Source organism: Drosophila serrata, unplaced genomic scaffold (assembly GCF_035046125.1).
Source record: "Drosophila serrata isolate PLE 108 unplaced genomic scaffold, ASM3504612v1 contig_245, whole genome shotgun sequence".
Lineage (NCBI taxonomy): Eukaryota > Metazoa > Arthropoda > Insecta > Diptera > Drosophilidae > Drosophila > Drosophila serrata.
Genome location: NW_028257143.1, coordinates 777,934 through 800,817, shown reverse-complemented (window position 1 = coordinate 800,817; position 22,884 = coordinate 777,934). Strand labels below are relative to the sequence as shown.

Genomic DNA, 22,884 nt, shown 5'->3' with positions numbered 1-22,884 from the left:
AATTCTAGATTAATATATAATGGCTATATATTAAACTTGATCTTACAATTTTCCGATTGTTCCTATTGCAGATATGTATATATATAGTCTACCGATACGCCATGCCACGACTTAAATACTAGTAAAATTATATAGAACAAGAAAGGAAGCTAACTTCGGCACGCCGAAGTTTATATACCCTTGCAGATATAACTTCTAGGACTTGGAATCTCAACAATATAAATTATATTTATTTGTGTTAAAAAACAATGAAGTAATACCTGCTTTCATTTCATTCACCTATACATATTATATTTGCAGTTTTACATTCGCAGATTTGCATTTTTCCTCTACATCTAACGATCGTTTGTATGGCACCTATATGATATAGTCGTCCGTCCATGAAATTTGACACAAAATTTAAGACTAATATAAAATGGCTATACCTCAAATTTGATGAAAATCAGCTGAAAACTAAAAAAGTTATAAATTTAATTGTATTAATTTCTCGACCGTTCCTATGGGAGCTATATGATATAGTAGTCCGATTTTCATAAAATTTTATGCAAAATTGTAGAGTATAGGAAAATGGCTATATCTCAAATTTGATCCAATTCTATTGAAAACTGAAAAAGTTAAAATTTTTTTTTTTTAAATTTTCCGATCATTCCTATGGCAGCTATATGATATAGTCGTCCGATCCGGCCCGTTCCGACATATATACGAGTGAGAGTATATAGAAGGCTAACTACAAAGTTTCGTTCAGATAGCTTCAAAACTGAGAGACTAGTTTGCGTAGAAACGGACAGACGGACAGAAGGACAGACGGACAGACGGACATGGCTAGATCGACTCGGCTGTTGATCCTGATCAAGATTATATATACTTTATATAGTCGGAGGTGCCTCCTTCACTGCGTTGCAAACTTCTGACTGAAATTATAATACCCTGCAAGGGTATAAAGATTAAAATTTCATCCAAAACAAATCTCGCACATGTGTGCATATGATTCTCAACCGGTTCTAACATCCCCGGAACGAAGTGACTTCTGCCGGCCAAGTCTTAGAAATGTGTTGTTACAATAGTTGCAAGTCATTGTTTATCTGTGTTTAAAGTTAGTAACTGATCATACATACATACTTATTGGTCATAGATACTTACTGTTGAGAGTTACTTACTGATCATAGTTATTATTTCTAATATAGTATTCCGATTTTCATAAAACTTAAAAGAATATGCATATATTACTTTATATGGCGGAGATAACTCCTTCACTGCGTTGCAAACTTCTGACTGAAATTTTAAAACCCTGCAAGGTTATGAAAACAAAATTTTACACAAATAAGAAATGATAAAATGTTTAAGTATGTATATAAAAAATGCTAAAAAATAGCTGGTATATATTAATTGTATAGCCTCGAAGAGTATTTTTTTTTTGTCAGAAGTAGCGCGACAAAAAGTCATATATTATTCTTGATCAGCATTAACGAGAGTCGATGTAGCCATGTCCTGCCAACTTGCAAAAGATAAAAGTCACCATTCTACCGTGGAGTATATTGATATATGTACTAACGTAAGGCAATCCTCAATCCTTAAAATAGAACTGTGGAAGTTTACCTTATTAAGTAAATCTAAAATTAAAATTTTAAGCATCCTTCAATAGTTTATATTGAGGGAGGCTGGAAAAATAAATTCAATCCATATATGAACAAATAAAAACTCGATTCATTCGATTTGTATTTAACGATGTTCTCTTTATTTTTGCAAATATAAATAAATATATTGGTAATTAAAACTAATAACTTTTACAATCTTTTCTGTATTCCAATATTCTCATTCGTTATTTCTGTAGGTATAACACACTCGATTAGCTTTTGAGTTCAACACTCTTTTGTTTAAATGCCATTAAACATAAATCCTCAAAAGAACTCGTACAACTCCCCGATCTTGATATTATTCGTAATTCTCCTCTTAATACATGATATTTTTGTCACTCAAATTAAAAATTAATAATTCTGAGGATTCTGTCAATAGACTGCCTCTGGTTTGCTAAGAGAGTGTGTCTGCGAGTGTCTTGATAACATGTGTCAGCTAAGGATGTGTGTTGTCCATCAGTGCACCAATGAAATATGTGTTTTACTGGATCTTGCTGCTATATGTTTTCATTAATGAATCTATTAATACGCATATCTGCACACATTTGTTCAGTGTTCTTAAGTTTTGAGGCTTCGCGAGTGAAGGGCGCTCTGTTTTGAAGCTAAGCATGATATATATTTTACTTAGCCAAACGAGCACCGACCCAGGATAGGACTAGAAAAATAATAGTTTCTCGCTGCAATTGAGTTTATGTATCTTGGTATGGCAGCAAACAAAGCACCGAGACAAGTAAATATTACGATTTATAGCGATAGCAATTTGAGTTACATGTTTTGTGATTATAGATATTTGGGTAGGGCTGGGCTGGGAGCACATCTCCATCGTGTGGAAAGCAAAAAAGGTAAACTACATACGAGTGTAAAAAAATATATATGTACTTCTTTGCTTAACCACATTCAAGTTACAGATTTCTCTCGCTTCGCTTTTCCTGATTCCTATATACAAACTGGCGCACCTGCTTCGACTCTATACACAAATAGTTATCCCCAAAAAAATCATAAAAATAAATGTATGTATACATGGTTTTGTCTTCGTTTAAGTGGTAATAAACACAGGATAAATAAATACAAAGTTGGCAAAGTGTTGTGTAAACTAAAAATAGCTGCTTTGGAACTCCGAACTGGCCATCGTTTTGGTTCTCCCTAAATTGCCGCCTTCAATTGAAGCAAAAATAATAATAGTATGCGAAGTAATCGATTAATAACTACTAAATTTAAACATTTCTCTATATGTATTTACAAATCACAGCTACAAACACTAAAGCCTTTCCTTCCAGTGTTGCGTTAAGGTGGCGATGACAGGCGTTTTGCGGAGCTTTACGGCCGGGCGGCAAAAAAATATATAAAAATAAAAATTAAACGTACACACGATAACATTACATTTCGTTACTTAAACTCGATTCGCGTTGTGCTTAAATAAAAATTGAAATTTTTCACTTGCAAAAAGCATTCATTTTACGTTTAGAATAAAGAATAAGGTTGTGAATGACCTCAGCTCATATTTTTACAGCCAACCGCCCTTTCGGCCGAACAGCAAGGAACTAACCGAGCCCACAAACGCCTGTGTGATAGTCTGCGGCGCCGCCTCCTCCTCCTCCGCTGCCTTCGCCCCACTCTTGGAGCCTAACTTGGTGGTGTTGCCGCTGCTGGTGCTGTCCGATACCTTGCCCAGATCAGGCCGCACCCGTCCGCCGCCTGCTCCACCGCCAGCGATTGTTCCCAGGTCGGGCCTCTGGCTGGCCATGCCGTTCTTCAGCTGCCTTCGCGACTTCTGGCGCTGCATCTGCTTTAGTCGCGTCTCGGTTGCAGTTCCGCCGCCATTGGTCGTCGATGCCTTCTCTAAAGACGTTGACGGACTTTGTGCTATTGATGTTGTCGGCGTTGAACTCTTCGTCGGCTTGATTTTCATCACCAGGCCTTGATCGTCGCTATCGTCACTATTGTAAGCACTGGTGCTGCTACTGCTGATCGTCGATTTTGCACCGCTTCCTGCCGATGCCGCTGCTGCTGCTGATGTTGACGGTGCTGCAGGTGTTGGTGATTTTAGGCCTCGATGCAGGACGCCCTTAATTTGCGCCCGATCAAAGTGTATGTCGTCCACAATGCTGTTGGTGCTGGTATGAAGACTCTGCAAACTTCCACTGCTTAGCGGCGAACTGCTGCGGTTGGCTATTCCCGAGCCCACACCACGCTGTGCATGGATGATGTTCTCCAGTCCGATGCTTTCCACCTTCTCGATTAGGTTCAGCGAACGCAGAGCCCGCCTCTCAAGGTGCGACAGCATAATCTTCTGCTGCTGCTGCTTGCTCAGAGTGCTCCGCTGCTTCTGCTGGTGCTGGTCACCGACAATCTTGCGGCGGATAAGATCCGCTCCCGAAGAAAGCAGGCCGAAGAGAGGCTCGGGCGACTGGCACCTGGGTGGTGAACCCTCGGGGCTGTTGCAGGGCGTCACTGTGGGCGAAAAGTTGGGACCGGCGGGGGTGTTGAGGGCACTGGGTGTCACAGCCTTGATTCCTCGCTCGTTCAGCATTCCAGCCAGACCCAGGTTTACCGAGAATGTGGAGCAGGAGTTCTTGCGCGAGAGTCCAGCGCGAGGCGTTGCAGGACAACTGAAAGGAGAAGTCGTAAGTAACTTAAATAGGGACAGAATCAAAAGTTTGTCTTACCTTGGCTGTCTTGACGTCGATGTGGAGGCCATGCGCGAAGACATCTGCGACTGCGAGAGGAACGAGAGGTCATTTACGAAGCCATCATCCGGATGCATAACCATGCTTGTGGTGTAGGTGAAGGTGCAGCCAGGTGCCTCAAACTGCTTGCCGGGCAAATCATCACTGACATCCTCCTCGACGTCCGATAGCGTGTAGACTTGCATGCCCAGGTCATCCAATCCTCGACCGCCTCGGATCGTTACTCCGGGACGTTCGTCGAGCAGGCCACTGAGCGTGGGCGTGGCCAAGCGCGACCAATGGTGCAGGGTCTGTGATCCTTCCATCGGCTTGATAATCTGCAGCTTTTCGGGCAGGCGCCACTGGTGCGTCATAGAGGCGGACATGTGATTCGTTGATCCCGACATTCCAGACGAGCCCGTGGACATGATGCTGTCCGGCGTGCGAACGCCTAGCGGGAGGTTCGAGTTGCGCTCGTGACCCGTTCCGTGTGCCGTCGGCTCATCGTAGTTGTAGGTGCCAGCCGGAGCATATGAGAGCATCGCTCGGCGGGCCAAGACCTCGGCCGGCGTCAGACGCTTAAGTGCTGCTTCCAACTCTTTGGCGCCGGGCGCTCCTGGCACACCAGAGGGCTGGGCTGGATAGCCGTCATCAGACTGGGAGTTGAGACTCTCACTTGACAGAGTTTTAACGCCCAGCGATTGACTGCTAGCGCCGCGGTAGTATGAGCCCGCTGGATAAGCCATAGATGCCATACGCGGCCCCGAAGTGCTGCTCATCGACATGGCACCCAACTGGGTCATCGACACGTTGCCACTGTCCATGTAGTTGCCACTCTTACCAGCACATCGTACAGTGTCAAACACCCGCTTATATGGCGGCACATTGCCAGCTCCAGCGTAGATGCTGCCACCCATGGTGGAGGAGCTCATGCCGCCGGAAGGCATCTGCATCATCATGCGACTGATACGGTCGGCCGATCGCTGGCTATCCCCGGAGATGCCAGAATCAAGGCTGTTCTCCGAGTACAGCGATGACTCCATCAGCTCAGACTGCAGCGAATCCGGCTGGAAGAGGCCGCCACCAACGCCAGCTCCACTCGTGCCCAGGCCTCCAAGGAAGGAGCTGCGTGCTTGCGGTTGCGACCGCTTGCGCTGCTGCTTCAGTTGGTCCTGAGCCGAGTGCAGCAGGGCCAGCACTTCCTCGTACCGCTGCTTGAACTCCACCAGCTCCAGGGCCAGGGCGTTCTGGTTCTCCTTGGTCACGTGCAGAAGCGAAAGGTGCTCGTCATTGTCCTGAGTCAGCTGATGCAGCCGCATCTCTGCCTCAGCCAGGCGAGCGGTCAAACTAACGATCTGCTCGTGCTGCAATCGATTCTCCTCGCGCTGCCGCTCCAGCTCCAAGCTGATAGTGTCATACTGGGAATTGGCATCGTTCAGCTGAGCGCCGATGTCCGCCATTAGCTGGCGCTCGTGCTCCTCCACCTCGTCCGTTTTGTGGGCCAGCTGGGTAGCCTCGCTCTTCAGCGATTTGTTCTCGTCGAGCAACGTGTTCACCTTGCGCTGCAGCAGATCCAAGGTAATCGATTTGGACATTGTGGGCGTATCTGGGGAAATATATGTTTACATTATAGAACAATTGAAATGTACATCCTTTAGAACACTCACCAGTATCCGTGCCATCGTCCGCATCATTTGTCAGCACCGAAATGAGCTCGTTCTTCTTGTGCAGCTCATGGACCAGCTGGGCACGATCGTCGTTGGACGATTTGAGATCGGCCTCCAGGTCCGTGACTCTCGCCTCGAGGGCATTGTTCTGGGTGAGCAACTCCTTACCGATCTGGACAGTCAGCTCCAGATCCTTCTCCTTCTCCTCCAGCAGTCGCGTCACGGCCTCAATGTCATCGTATGCGCGAGTCATCTGGCTAACGCGGTTTCCACATAGAACTACAAAAAATATATAAAAATTCACAATATTGTTGTTATAGATTTGGTTGGAAATGTATCCTTTAGCATATTTTTATGTTTTTATCGATGTTTGACAGTTTTTTTAAGTTGAAACCAAAACAGAATCTAATTGAAGGCTCAGGAAAGAGCCTCACCTCTTATACGAAGTAAGGTTTATAATGATAATTTTTGAAAGAACCGAGTTGGGTTCCTTAAATTGCATATTATACTACATTTTGGAATGTTTCTAAAGAAAGAAGAAATGAGAATTTTTCGTTTCGAATTGCCTTTTTGTGATATAAATAAAAGTGGACATTTCTGATAAAAAAGAGTAATTTTTTGTAATATTGCATAAACAATATATATGACTAAAACAAACATTTTTGGGTTTAAACACATTAAGCCACAAAAATTATAATTTCACCGCACAGCTGCACAGGTGAACAGAGAAATTTTCCTAGTTGCGAGTCAAGGCTGTGGACGCCACTAATTTAGTAAAGTAATTTTGAAATTACACAGCCCCACAATTAACTTTTAAAGCACCTTCCATTAGCAGTTGCTCGTTGTGCTGATCTCCCGTTAATAGAGACTCCGCTGCGGAGACCGCTGCCTCTGCTATATTACAGCCTCCCAATGAGAGTTCATCCTCGTACTCAAGTTCATCGTCCGTGATGCAAAAGTCTTCGTCTAATTGCGACCAATTTTGGCATGCATCAAAGGCAAAGTCTTCCAAGCAGGTTATCTTTGTTGTTGTTGTTGTCGTTGTTGTTGGTGGTGCAGCTGCAGCATCCAAGGCAGCAGTATCGCCATCTCGCTCCGCTGCATTTGGTAAAAATCGATGGTTAGCACTGCTGCCGGCAGCAATTTCCCTCTCTCGCCACAGCTCCTTCTGCTGCTCCTCCTTCTCCTTCTCCATCTCCATCTCTCCTTTGGCATTGTTTACGTGCGTCATTTTTTGCTCTTCTATTGTGAATTCTTTTCTTAGTCACAGCACAGATTGCGGCATTCTTTGTCTTGATCTGAATTAAATTTAAATCGTTTCGATTGGCAAGGCGTCGTGTGCAATTTACTTTCAAGCTGTATTATGTAATTTTTAAGGCATTTTACAAATTCTGGCAAGGCACTTCTTTCGGTTTGTTTGCAGGCCGAAGGGTGGAAATGTTACTTTCCCACACTTTATTCGCTGTTTTTTTCCTGCTCTCTGGCATCACATGACTTTGTACATTTTCGTTGAATATTTACTTTCAATTGCCTAGATAGTCGTAAATGTAAACATCAAAACTAATTGTTAAATTAATGCGAATTGTCCAGTCACAAGAGAAAATGTGAATAACTGTCATGTCGCGCTCTCTCTCACTCTCAGCTCAATTGTCACTCTCTTGTTCCGTTTTTTTTTTTTGCTCTCTCTCTCTCTGCCACCCACTATCCGTGGAGCATGCGCAATCTCTCGTTAATTTATTTTCAAAGATTTCGCTTAGCCGAATAAAATATTTTAAACCTCGCTCGACTGGTCAATGTTATCTTTTGTTTTTATTTTTAGCCATGAGCGCAGCTTGGAAACTCTCGCGCTCTTGGAACACTGGAACTTCTTGCTAGACCAAACTCACACACGCAAATGGCAGCTGCGACGCTGGCTGCGACCGAGGAGGACCGGCAGCGAAGGAGAAACAACAACAGCAGCAGCAACAACAACAACAACAGCAACTGCAATAGCACTCAAAGTAAAAGGCGTTTTTCCCACAGACATTTCGAGTGAAAGGGAAATGGCATCGGTATTTGTGAATCTCCATCTCTCGGACAAAAGTCACAAGACACATCGCTATGCAGCTGGAAATTCTGGCTAGATGGGAAATTTACGCAAGCAAAGAGAATAAACTCACATGTTCCGAATTATTCCGCTTAGTTTTTTTTTGCTCGTTTTGTTTCACTTCACTTCACAATAAATAAGTGTATATAACAGCCGCAAGGCTGTTATCTATGTCGGTAGAAGAAACAAAAACTGCGCTCCAAACTCGTGACGGAGCACCAACACACAAACGAACAAGGGGGTTTTCTTCTTCTTATGCCTTTTGCGTGTTTCTTAATTTATTCTTTTTACTCAGTTTGGCAAAGTTTTCTCTAGCTCATATCATTTTCTATCACACAACACAAAATTCACTTCTCTTCCCTTGACTTTGGCAATTTTAGGAAACTGTTGTTTGGCAGCTGCTTGTTTTTCGCACAAATTGTGTAATTTACAGATACGAGATGCGAGATACTGTGTTGACAGTTTAGCTACTTTCGCACTAGATCTAGCGTTTTTCATTTGCCAAATCTTGGCAAAATTTCGGAGCCAATCTGGATCATTTTAGCTTTCTAAATATTACAACTAACTGTTAACTGTGTAAACTTAAGCTTCTGCCTTACCAGAAATTGGGCAAATATTTTAAAATAAATAAATAGTATTTAGCTTATTTTTGCAAAGAATCTAGCTTATACGAATAGTCATAGACTGGCAACACTGATTGAAATCCACCACCATTCACAATGAGAGAGCCGAATGAGAGAACTAAAGAGAGCAGCTCGACAGCTCGAGCTCTCGGTACAGTATTGCCAGCGTGAAAAAAGCAAAAAAGGAGCGGCTGCGATGTTCGACTTGTACATACTCTGTATCTTTTATAGCGTTATTTTATAATTCATTACATTTTAATTGCTATTAAATTTTTTTTTTGATAATTTACAAATATTTTATTTTTAACGTGTTTAACGATTTCAATATGGAATTTGTATTTCTTTTATTTGGATAAATATTAATATAATATAGAAAAAATTGAACAATTTATCATTATCGGTTTAAAAAATGGTAGATTTATTATGGGATACATTTTATCTGTATAAAGCATTCAATTCCTAATTTTGAACTAATGAAAATCTTCCAGAAAAACTATTGCAAACAGAAAGAAAATATCCAATATATTATCTTTTTCTTTCTATAAAAAACCCCTGCAAACTTAAGATGCAAATGAGAAGACCAAAGCTGATCGCCAATTGTTTTTTCTTTGTCATAAATACATACATACGTATGTACAAATATTCGTATTTCCTATTCCATAGGTAACACAAAAGGAAAACTCCAACGAAAACCGGAAACGTTTTCCGCATAATCCTAATCCCATTCATGAATAGGGCGCGAAAAACAACGCGGGTAATTTTCTGCGTACGAATCTGGAATACATTTCCAAGAACTTCAGGTATCACAGAGGAAATAGGACGGGATCAGTGTTAGGTACTCAACTCACGATTCTTCCAGAATACATGTATATATAAATAAAAGGTTCAGATAAAGAGAGTACCCCAAACTAATGGGCCAATTAATAATTTACAACTCTTGCCATAAAAGTATTTTGAACTCGTTAATTTTATGTCTGTGGTTAAGACAGTTTTCGAGAATATTATGGGTTTTGTAAATTTGTACCTACTCAACATATACATAGCAATTCGCAAGGAAAGAAACATCTACATGTTAAAAGTTTTTAAAGTCCTAAAAAAACTGTTTAGTAAGCGTATTTATTTATACTTTATAAATCATTTTAAATGTCTGTTTTGTATAGAAAATTAAAATGTTTTCAGTTATTTATAGGAAAACCTTTATGCCTTATTACAACTTTAGTTTAAAATCCAGTGAAGCTTAATTGCAAGTCATAAAACGTTTTCTTTAATGACTTTTTACTCATTTGACGTTGCTAATAAAACTTCAGTGATGACTTCCAGACAAAAGCAGAAAAAAGGGTCATGTGGTTTTATCTGCCTTAATGGCAATTAATGACCAGAGCTTTTTTCGCGCAAATCAATTTGCAAAAGATAGTGTATCTGTCGGACTGAAAGATAAGCCCCATGCAAAAGCTCCTCTTCACATTTTGGGAAACAAATTAATATAAGCGTTGCGTTGATAAGCAGCAGGAACAGAGCCCTATACATCAAGATCACGGGCGCACAAGATGAGATCATGTGCCTTTAGCGGCAAACTTAATAGTTTTTTCTAATGAACTTGCTAAAAACCTAGACGATTATAGGAGAGTAAAATAGCCACCATAAGTTGTGCAAATATCAACATGGCAGTCGAGACTCTAATGACAAGCCCGCACGATCAATATATCGCAAAATAAATACAAAGTCCGAGACACACTCATGGAAGGCAAATATATTTAAGGGGAAATGAAGAACCTATTAAATTTGTGCCTATATGTGCAAAAATGGTTGTCGTGTTTGTTCACACGTCGACCAGAATAAAAGAAACCAAATAAACGGGGGAAAGCAACCATAAAGTCCATTAATTGGAAATACATTAAATCGTTCGATAAGATAAAACTCAACAACTTGAGGCCAACACATATTGCAGACTGCATTTTACTGATAAGTTAAGTCAAGTTGTTGGCCCTGAACCACAGAAAAAGTGAGGCCATCAAATCAAAATACTTTAATAACAATGGTAATCTTCTTGGTTTATTTCAAATGCAGATATATGATAAAGATATTGATAAAGGTACTTGGGTATTGTTTAAATCTTGTTGCTTAAAATAAATACGTTTTCTAGAAGATTGATTGTGAGTTATATTATTTAGTAAACGAAACTCGGGTAAATTTCTAAAAAGTACTTTTAAACGTCTTTTATATGTATTCTTACTAAATCAGTTATCAAATCCAGATACTTGTCGATAGCAATGATTGTAACACACTCAATTATCCACTTTAGTTTTTTACTTTTATCTATTATAGAATGAAGAGCTTTAATGGCACACTTGCCATTAACCAAATATACACTTTCCGGAATAAGGAACATTAACAAATCGATGATGTATGATCAAACCTTGATCTTGTTCTTACCTTTATTAGTCAGCAGACTTCGCACTACTTTTAGGCAGTTCTTGCCATCGACATTCTTGGAGGCGTAGTACATGAGCTCCCAGGAGCTGGCCGCCTGCAGCAGCTCCGCTGGCAACTCAAAGACCGGAGCCTCCACAGGACCAGTGATTGGACTGGGAACAGGAGTGCATGGAGTGCTGCTGCAACCTGTCGCCTTTCGCTCCCCCTTCGAGGCGAAGTCGTGGAGCAGGGCCAGCAAAGGTGCTGAAACTCCCAGCGGTGGATCCGTTGACTTTGGCCTGGACTTCATCTGCTTGACTATGCACCGCATACGATCCACTGCCTCTAGTTCCAGCTCCAGGCGTGTGGGCGGTGGCTCGATCCCGTTGACAATTGCCGACATGGAGGAGCAAGTGCTGGAGATGCTGTCCACATCGCTGCCAGATCCACTTAGATGCTGCAACTTGTCCGCCACTCGCTGGCTATTGCTGTCCAGGTGCTGACCCAGCAGCTTGTAGGTATTCTCGAAATGCTTGCTGGCATTGGAGGGTTGGCTGGTGATCAGGGAGACGCTGCTGAGGGAATCCTCCGAGGTGGTGGACCACAGGGAGCTGCTCGACTTGCTCGAGGCAAGTGAGGTGGCATCCACATCCAAGCAAGAGGTGCTATTCAGCTGGACTCCATTCTCGAAGTTTTGTCCATAATCATCGGCCTCCTGCTCGGCTATTATGGGCAGGGTCTCCAGCTTCCGAGCGGGATAATGAAGCAGCTGCGGCTTCGGTTCTTGCTGATTGCTTTTATTTCCAAGTACATTGTTGAGTAGTGGCATTTTGGTCCAAGTGCATCGTTTGTTTTGCTATTCTTTAACGCGAACTTCTTTCGTAGTTTATATGGGAACTCACAAGCAATTAACTTTTAACTCCAAATTAAAGTGCTTAAGTTTATGTTTACTTTTAATGCGTGTGTGTTTTAATGCCTAAAAACGATTGGGTGTGGAGTGAGTGTTGTGTAGTTTGGCAATTGTCAGGTTTTTTTAGTGCTGCCAAACAGGCGCTTTAAATACTTTTATTTAGTGCGCATTTGGAGCAGATTTTCACGAGGTTCCCACCCGATAACACACACACAGCAAGATCTTTATCTTTACGACCGGAATTGCAGTTATCGATGTGCTATTTTCACTCTACTCTCTGACTAAAACCGTTTTGATTATGAGGCAAGATGACTCTTCCCATCTCCGGAAGGTTTTCCAAAAAACAAACAAACATAACAATGGCAAATTGCAAAGGCATATTAATCTCGAAATTAACATACAATGCAAGCCAAAAAAATAAATCACAAATATTTCAAAACTTCCAACTTCACACCGCAACGCCCAAGAGAAGAGTGGACAGATTGTGGGTATCGTGAAAATTTAGTGGCTGCCTTTAACTAAAAGAAAGAAAAGCTGGGCGGCCCAAACGAGTTTATATAAATTATCGAGTGTCTGGCTTTGGGGAGATGCGTCCAAGACGTTCTCTTACATGGCCAAGATCACGTAGGTCGATGTGGAAATCCAGCAGGTAGCAGCATCAGCAGCAGCAGCAGCAGGCGTGGGTTGTCTCAGAACACTGACCAGCTTAAGTGGGAAATGGTGCACATCCCGACGCCCTGGGCGTTCCTCTAACTGGTCCATTCACGCTCTCGATGGCCATTCGATCATAATTTACTATATGGCCGGTTAGCGGAGTGAAAGAAAAGCAGAGAGCTGAAACCCAACAGAGATAACTGCTGCGCTAGATACAAGATACTAACGGTTGTGCCAAATGAACGGGCAACATGAGATGACCAACATAAATCTGGCGAAGCAGATGATTCAACCGATTTTTTTATATTTTGCATTTTGCATTTTGCATTTTCTTTTTAATTAGTATTTTTTGTTGTCCCTGCAAAGCGGGTAATGAATGTGAGCCCAGCTTTTGAGAGGTTCATCGACATGCAGAGAGCGTACGTAGTCCACTCACTTTATAACTCATATGCATTTATGAGTCACGTTCGAAGCCAGCCGGCGACTATAAACAATAAATCACATTATCGCACAGATAAACAACACACGGCATATGACAAAATGGGCTTCAAGAATAGTGAGCTTAATTGGTTGATTGAAAAATATGCAAAAATAACAGACGATCGAACATTCGGAAGCCCCCGGCTGGGTAATTATGTAAAGACAACTGAATAAATAACTGAATAACTGAGGGAAAAGCAACCAAAACATCCGAAAAAGGCCAATCAATTCATACACGCGAAAATGAAACGAAAATGGCAGTAAGCATTAGACAAACTCTATTGGGCATGTTTTATTTTTGTTTAGTTTTTTTTTGTTTTTTTTTTATGATGTATTTGGTTCACATCAACTTTCACAAATGTTTCGTTTGTTGGTAATTAATTATTGGCCAAAGTTTGGTGCATTTAAGCATATTTTTTATGGTCAGTACAAGATGAGCACCACCTGAACGCTTTCGAATGCTTGCCCATGTTCGAGATTAAAAAAATTTAGAAAATATGACAGCACAATGAGATTACCTAATTTTCGAATGTGTATTCAAAAGCAGAGATTAAAAATTTCTTTTTCGAATAACACAAGTTGATACTCTCAAAAGTTTTAAACTTTAAAATAAGTTTTGTCCATAAAGAATAACAAAGTAACGTTGGTAAGCAATTATCTAGTTAATGTGAGTTATTCTGAGCATTAATCTTTAAGAACTCTATCCTTTAATCAATATATTTGAGGATTATTAAGAAATAAACAATAGGAAACATCGGTTCAAGATCTGATCCTGTATAAAAAATTAAATACAATAAATACACATACAAATATAATTCGAAAATATGTGCAGCCAATCCCTGGCTTTTCCTCTTTTGCAATCGATAGTGTCAATGAACAATGACAAAGTCAAGGAAGTTCGCTGTCCGCCCGATGTAATCAATATCCACAAATGAGTGATCGTTGTATTATGTGGCAATTTATGGTGGAAAATGCTTTGAGCCACATTTTACTGCCTTAATTATCGCCGGCCATGTGAATGTCCTACTCAATAGGCCACTGACACAGAAGAAGCCGGGGAAAAAGTCGTGGAAAATGTACGGGACAGATTAGACGAATGCCTCGAGCAGGTGCTGGTGGTGCTGGGGACGATGTGACGCAATGAAAGTATGCCAAACCGAATACAACATAAAATGTAAAACATCTCGGACAATTGTTTGGCGAAAAGGCGAGCAAAAAAGCGGACATTATCCGCTTTCCCGGTCGGTCATAGTCACGACGTTGTACATGACACCAATTGGGTGTTGTGCCATTTAGTGTGGCGGAGCTTAGCCCCAATAGAAGCCCCCATTGTCGGTCGGGGCGATTATTATGACTGTCCATTTGGTGTGGCTCATAGCTTACACGCAGGCCATGGCCACCATGACCACCGAACGGTTAATATTCTGCGGAACACTTGATGGTGGTGCTATCAGCGAACGGAACGCGCTCTCCCAGCTCGCCAGATAAACCGTTGATTGATGCGGAAGAGCAACTGGATGATAATGGTGATCGATCAAGAAGCCAAGTTAAAAGCGTACAGTGGTAAATGGCACTGCAAGAGCCGTTTGTTTATACCGTCATGTCTTGGGCTTTAGTCGTGCTTTTTATTTCTTAAACTTTTTGCAGCGAACAAAAATGTTGTCATGACTCATAATTAGTAATCATTTGTGGTAAAAATTTCAAAGTTCATTTAAAGAGTATGACTTGGCAGCAAAGCTTGGAAATTTACCTTAATTTGTTGTTTGTTTTATTAATTTGTTTATCTATCTTTTTATTTGTAATCCCTGCAATAACAATTAATTAAATGGATCTCACAATTCTTGATCATAAATTATTTCATATTTATAATGTTATACCAATTTAAATCAACTTGTAATTATTAAAGCAAAATTTTTATACTATCTTTTAAAATATTCAATCTTGCATAATGACATGAAAACAACAATTATGTAAAAATTAAGTTACGAATTTTAAAAAGCTTTCAATATAAATCTATTAAAAGCAAATCAGAAACTTTTAAATATTTAATTTCCATTCAGTTATTTCATATTTAAAGGATATTCAATGAACTAAGTAAACAGGGCCAGCTAAAATTCAAATTAGACTGGATAATATTTTTCCATGTTTTTTTTTTAACCAATCCTAAATGGAACTCTACACTTAACCTTCTTGCAATCTTAGTTCTTGGTTCTTATTATGCGATGGTCACTGTAAACCGGCTGCACTCAACAAACTGGACGAATGGCATGCGTGTAACGGTAAATGGTAAAATTACCCAACACTCGCGCACTCACACACTCACAAACACTAGCAGGCATGGCAAACAAACATCGGCAAACAGCTGCTTCGAGATAGCGAGTGCGAGTGAGACAGTGAGTGGGAGAGCGGGGAAACGAGACCGAATGCCGATCCAGAGACGGAGATATACTGGAAATTCCGATAGAGGGCCTATTATAGAACGCTCCTCTTATCAGCGAAAGCGACAGACGAAATGGAATAAAGGCATAGCGGCGCATGGAAAACCGATTATGTAAAGACCCAAGCAACAACAAGTTAAGAAATGCCTCACAGACAAGAAAGAACAAATTAATCTGACAGAAAACAAGCCCTGCCCATGGCCTTACACACACACACCAGTGCCCCAAATCCACCCGCGCACTCACACACACGTTCATTGAAGGCGCGCTCCCTTTAAATGTTTACAAGAACAACCAATTTCCTCTTCATGAATTATATACACAACAAAAAAAATAAAGTTTAGCACACACACAACTTAACCCACTCACACACACACAACCGCTGTAGTTGTCCTAAAAATAAATTCAATTCGTATGACGGCACACGGAGCGCAAACACTTGGAGAAATTCCAAGTGTTTCGGCTTTGTTTTGGCACACACAAACACGACGTATGAGCAATGCATTAATATTTCTGCGTTGCGTTAATGATTTTTCGCCGCTCCCATTCGGCGGCACACATATTTCCCGTGTATTTTTGGCAACTATGCCAACCGCAGCACACGCACAATTTCACTGCCAACACACATTTTCTTGCCGCCGTCTTAGGGTTATTTCTGCAATTATTAAACGGGCGACCGGCTTACATTTTCGATTGGTGTTTTTTGGCACTGAGTTTCGTATTTATTTATCAGAGGGACGGACGACGGACGGCGACGCGGCGCTATTTCAAATCCACACAAGCACAGAGACAAGCACGCGGCAGCGACGAAAAGCGAAAATTGACGAAGAAAAGCCGGAGCAAGTGTTGCCAGATGTGGTGACCAGCTGATTGGGAGCTTCGAAAAATTACGGATCTGTGTGAATGGCAAGCAACAGCTGTCTGAGGGAGTTACTCAACACTGGACACAGCAACAAGTGTTGGTTCATGCTGAGGGGAAATTTTTGGGAAATTATGAGCGCGAAATTCAAAATTTACAATTACATGGTTGTGTTCTTTATAAACATTTTAGGTTACAATAGAAAAATAAATTGCTTAGAGTTATAAGATTTCCTTTATGGAGGTTGCAACTTGCCATTTTGCACATGTATAAATAAAAATTACAACATATTGCTCTGTAGCCATACATTTTGGTATATTTCCTGAATTCTAAATCGAAGATTTATACATCAAAATTGATTATTGGTAAACAAATAGGCCAATAACCTTTTAACATAAATTACAAATGCTTCGAGTATGTTTATATAGAAAAAACAAAACACACACTATCGAGTATGATTGTGTAGAATATATTCAAAAAGAAAGCGAAATTGTATTTTTAGAAATTTCTTTGAAAACTTGTTCAAGAAATCTTATGAAGATTTAAAAAACAGCTTATTGTTTTTAATTTATTAAAGACAATAAATTAAATAGCTTCAGTTCTTTGCAGGTTTTCGAAAATTCTAAAAAGTAACCTACAAATTTGTACATATAAATGTATTTAGTTTTTTGTTTAATTTAAAATAAATATCTGATTCAATGAACTAAAACAAACAAGTAAAACCACCAATCATAATCTAAAGCCATTTGCAAAGGAGCTTATGAAATATTGACAGAAATATTCAACAAATGTCAGCGACGAAAAATACGGCAAAAGAAATTTGCATGTGATACAAAAAGAATTTGGAGTGAATATAGTATATTTGGCAATTTATTTTTAATCTGCTTTCTTGCGTAGATAAAAGAAAATTGCGTTTCGCGTCAAAGTGAAAGTAGATAAACACTTTTGAGAAATATTTAAAAACGCATAAAAAACACAAAAAACAATGACAAGTTTAAGCAAACTTTTTGTGTTTTTCTGACAATGGAAATATAGCCAAACTGTACGGATACACACTTATTTATATAGAATTTAGTATACAACGATTGTATAACACACAAAATATGATTCGAAGGCTGGGGCCCCGAACAAGTTTCCGCTGATAAATTCATATTAATTGAGCAATTTCATAGCAACGTCGCGTTGACAAACGAGAGCCATATAAACAAATATATTAGGAAAGTACAATTTTTGGTTTTCATTCCATAAAAGGCTTGGAATATTAGTCAGACTCTGGGCCTGGGACCTGAATAAATAAGTTATTAAGTATTTAAAGGTACCTTCCCTGTTTGCACTTGCATAATTGATAGAAAGTTCATACCCCCCTTTCTCTGGCAAGAAAATTAATCAAAATGAAGTCATACAAAGAATTGAGTCGTCACTTCTTAGTCAGTAAACAAAAAGTTTTTACCAGGAAAGTGAGGTTTTGACTGGGAATTTTCAATTTGTTCAGATCAAAAAGCTATAGTTTCCCTGTCTTCAAGAATTTCGTTATAAAAACAATGCAAACTCACGGAAATAGTTGAGGCACTCTCGCGTCTGCTCCTTGGTCAAGCCCAGACCCTCTGGCGGAATGGGCAGCGCTGGGGCCGGTACGAACCAGTCCTCATTCGCATAGCCGGAGAAGTTTGTGAGGAAGTCGTTGCGCACCTTGTACTTGGGTATCTGTTCCTCTAGCAGCGAAAAGATCTCCACCTCGGGCAGGTTCTCGCTGCTGCACAGCTCTGCAACAAATAAACAAACAACAAATTAGCATGACAGTGTTTATTATTTCAAAATGCAGTTACAGTCAAACCTCCTCAACTCGGACCATTTGGGTTCTTAATTATTCCTTAATTTGTGTATCTTTTAGAGAGTATTTAAAATGATATTAGTGCCACTCCCACCAAGTGTTAATTGTTATCAATTAAGAGTAAGAAAGCCCAAAGCCTTGGCTCTAGGCTTAGCAATTGTCTTTACCGGCACACGAACTGTATGCACAGAATGTTAGTATAATTAAAATTGAAATTATATAGTTAAGTCTACACTTTTCTAGTTTAATTTATGTGCAATGTTTTTAGTAAACAAGAAGGGAAACTAAGATTTCAATTGAATTATACGATCGTATCGCAAATCGATCATAACTAAGCTTAAAAAATTCGCATCCTTGAATCGATATTAATCGATATTTTTATATGAAACATTTATCGACAAATTAAAGTTTATAAAGACTCATAACTAAGCTAAAAAAGCATTCATATTACTTCGAATGGCATTCCTATATAACTTTTTATTAGTTAATAAATCTACATACTCAAAGACATTTTAGAACATTACAATTTCGATACAATTTTGAACATTTTAATGATATAACTGCTTATAAAAAAAGGTAAGAGGTTCCTCTTGGTAAAGTTCGAGTTAGAAAAGTTCAACCGCTTCGTACTCACCTGTTAGGCAACTGGCATCACAGGTCTGGGGTCTCGGGGAAACCGACGACTGCGTCTGCTGGAGGAGACGCTTCGATTGGAGGCGCGGCAGGTGCTTGCTGAGCGTCGCCTGGGCGGAGGGACTGAGCGGCTGAGGGCCGCCATTGGCCCCCAGAGTTGCAGATAGCATTAAATGGTGATCGCTCCTGGATTCCAGTATTGTCGTGGATTGTTAATCTTAGGTTATTTTAGGTTGGGGGTTATATCTCTTGTAGGGTTTTTTTGGGACTCCTCTGCTCCTCCGCGTCTGGTTAGTTGCTCAACTAGAAAAGCAAAGAGAGAAAGAAAGAGGCGCGGACTTGTGTTAATTGTCTGGCAATCACATGAAACTAATAAGCCAGCTGCCAAGCGACTTTTCCACTCTATTTTCGCTGTTTGCCTTTCATGGGAGTATGGGAATATGAGTATGAGTTCACTGCTGACAAACGATCGGGGGAACGAACGTACGCGGCTGTCGCTTATCTGACTGCTGATAAGGGCGGCCGGCGGGGTGGAAAAAGTGAATGATTATTAATACTATAAATATTAGCAAAACGTCAAAGGATTTTCGCCTAATATTTATCAACTACTAAATTGGCAGTGACAAAGTTTCACACTCACTGCCACAAATTTGTGCAATGCTAACCGATTTACATGAAATAAGGCTGAATACTTTTCCACAGTTCTTAAAGCATAATTTGGGTTTAAGTAATAGTAATAATAAATATATATTTAAAGAATTTATTTCATTTCAGTTATTTATGAATTATAAAATTTAATTTGTAGTTCAAGTCGTGATAACAGTTATTTTCCTTCAAATTTAAGTTATAATCATTTTAATGGAAAGTTCAAACTATTTACATGCTGGGTAAATCCTTAGATTCTTTTGAAACTAAAATTTAGAAAGTAAAACAGTTGAATAAAACCAAATACAGAAAATATTTAATTCCATACTCTCAATGCTGGTCACACTGGCAATAAACGTACTCTCTGATAATAGTTTGTATAGAATCAGAAACACAGCAAAACTGCATCTGATATTGATTAAATTTTATAATTTTTGAAAATCGAATGGTTCACACAATCACTTTCTTAATAAAAATAAAAGTACACAATTATAATATATAATTGTACAACTAGTCATATTATCAGTTTATGAAGTAAAGCTTTCAACTAACAATTACTAAAGGAGTACGTTAAGCGTCGCGCAGGCGTCTACTGATTTTTCTTGGCTCCAAAACTGATTGATTGAGCGGAGGCTGTGAGCTTTGCCGCGTCATGATGCGAAGTTTCGAGGTCGGAAACGGTGAGTACTCCTCTCAAAAGCAGAACCAAGAGCCAAAGAGCCAAAAGAGCTGAAGAGATGGCCAAAATCAAGTGGAACAGATAGACTACGTGCCCAGAGGCGCGTTGGCTGCAATGGAAACCGCGGTGATAATAACACGAAGCGAACAAGCGCTGTATGAAGTGTAATTAGGCAATAAACACAACGAACCGAAAACAAAAAAACTTGAACACGGAGACGGGGCGGGGGGTGTAAATTGGAATCTGCAATTTGCAACTCGGTGACGCACAAAGACCAATGGACTCCAGTAGCATGTGACGACGCTTTGGACTCACAAAAAAGGCTTGGAACGCGGGGTGTCCCAGCGAAAAGAAACCGCGATAATGCCGCCCAATGATAACACTGTGCAAATCAATGGCGTTTTCTTGTTGCCTCATTTGCTATTTGCTGCATTTTGCATTGCATAACACACACGGCAAATCGAAGTGCTGAGAGGAATTTACATACATACATTTGTACACATGTATATAGCTTGGCTATGGCCAGAAATAACAACAAAGCAGAAGAAAATCGTGAATGGAAACCGGCGACGTTGGACGTAACGGTAATAGTCGAACTGCTCTGCTGCGGCGCTGCAACTGCGCTGCCATGACGCTGCCAACTCACGCACACACACTCGAACAACTGACACTCGCACTTTCACACTCACACAGGAAGCCGTTTTTCATTCCTTTTTCAAGCGTAAGGCGCGCAATTGTCAGGCAGAACGGGGAAATAACAACAACCACACTAGTGTGGATGGCATAATGCTCTAAAATTAATTTCGAAGCAAACGACAACCCTCAGAGACGCTTGCCAAAATCCAAGCATTTGTTTAAGTTGCGTTGCTTTCGTTGTTGCTGCCGCCGTTGTTTTGGCTTTTCTTTTGTTGTTCTTTTTGGGCTATTTTCACGCCGCACAAACACACACGCACTAGCGCTTGGACACTTTGTTCTTCCTTATATAAGTGGCCAGTGGGGCAGGGTCATTAAACGGCAGCGACACCGTTGCAATGTTGTGCTTTTTAGGGCTCACACCGATTGATTTATCACGGGCAGCATGAATCAGCTGGGCGGGTGGTTGGGGAACGGGGAACGAAGGATGGAGATGAGATGCTGATGCGTGGGGGAGGTCAAAAATGAGCGCACACACACACACAATCTTGCGTGGGCGCAGCTGTGCGTCAGTGTGTGTGTGCGGGAATTATAAAACACTGTTCGCGCACACTTCTCACATTTCATAATAGTTTTCCCCTTCTAGGAAAAACTAACCTTAGCGCCAAGGCGTCCAATTATTGAATTTTCATTTCGGCCCTACGCTTTGCTTTGCTTCATTGGCCTGTGGTACCTACATTTGTTGTAGTTGTGCGCTTGTGTTTGCCATTTTTTCCATCGCTGTGCTGCTTTCACAAACACACAGGCCACACAACACACACGCAAACACACGGATGGGGGAGCTCGGGGGTCACATGGAATTTTCTTCTACTCCGCACTGCACATCGCGCTCGTTAATTGTTGGTAAATGTTTGGAAATGTTTGTTCAACTGGTAAAATACACGCGGTGCCTTGTGTGCGTGTCCGATGTTTGTTGGTGAATTTTAGTTATATTTTTAATTTTATTTAACTAGATTTCGATTTGCAGCTGCCGATAGTCGCAAAACATCGGAGCACTATCGATACTATTGACGTTTATATATATCGAACTATCGATGTTTTGAAAAAATTGTGTTTCCTTAAATTTACATCAATACACATGTAGATACCAATTTTACACGTTAACAGATACATGAGAAAGTAAAATTCGTAAACAGACAAAATTCTCAGGTAATTTATTTCTTTTTGTACTCTTTAATATTAAGATAATTAGTAAACATGAAATCAAATATGATTTTTTTGTTTCAACCTTCAATGATGATAATATTATTTGATGTAACTTTCAATTAATTGTTATTCTCTTTAATATTAATATTTGTTGTTTCAAACAATAATAATGCTAATATACTGTTTTGCACGTTCAAATTAATGTTTATATTTTTAGACATTAAAATAATTAATAGTAAACATATGAAAAGTTTATTGTTGTTAATAATAATAATAATAATAATAAATGCTTTGTCACGTTTTAATTTATTTTTATACTTCTTAATATTAATTAATTGGTAAAAAAATAATTAATTCTTTATCTGAAAATTAATAATAATAATCATAATGATAGTACACTTTCAATATACAGGGGTAGTCAAAAGTATTTACACAAATTCACAATTATTTTTACCGCCAAACTTATTTTTGTTATTCTTCTTCTTTTTTTGTTGACCGATTTCCATTACATTTTTTTATTGCATAAATTGATCTATTCAGAATCAAGCAGAAAACGAAAAGAAAAGATAACTGTTCATAGGACAATATTAAAAGCAAAAGAAAATATGTTTATTTTGGATAAATCTTAATAAATTCAATTCCAACCGATTGAAAGCCTTCATCGATACCTAAGCAAATTTTTTTAACTATTAATAAAGTATCTTATGAGATTGTCACAAAAAAAATTATTTAATTTTAATAGCATTAAAATTAAGACGAAAACAAATAATGTGTAAATATTACACTGTAGGTGCATCTATTGTTTTACTTATAGAACTTTTCTATGAA

The 22,884-nt window shown here is 39.8% G+C and overlaps 1 protein-coding gene across 10 annotated transcripts; it reads right to left on the bottom strand.

Moving 5' to 3' along the window:
• Positions 1–1,707: 1,707 nt before the first annotated feature.
• Positions 1,708–21,935, bottom strand: milt (trafficking kinesin-binding protein milt). 10 transcript variants are annotated; one of them, XM_086832305.1, is made up of 7 exons: positions 21,274–21,376; positions 20,091–20,326; positions 18,895–19,196; positions 17,983–18,192; positions 5,968–6,246; positions 4,301–5,906; positions 1,708–4,243 (listed from the first exon to the last, which is right to left on the bottom strand). In XM_086832305.1, exons 3-7 carry the CDS (start codon positions 19,061–19,063, stop codon positions 3,139–3,141), a joined length of 3,369 nt encoding a protein of 1,122 aa, XP_086688431.1. In that variant the 5' UTR covers positions 19,064–19,196; positions 20,091–20,326; positions 21,274–21,376; the 3' UTR covers positions 1,708–3,138. The 10 variants fall into 10 exon arrangements, with proteins under 10 accessions (XP_086688431.1, XP_020810803.2, XP_020810804.2 ...); XM_020955144.2 differs by lacking the exons at positions 20,091–20,326; positions 21,274–21,376 and adding an exon at positions 21,588–21,935; XM_020955145.2 differs by lacking the exons at positions 20,091–20,326; positions 21,274–21,376 and adding an exon at positions 21,508–21,919.
• Positions 21,936–22,884: the final 949 nt, after the last annotated feature.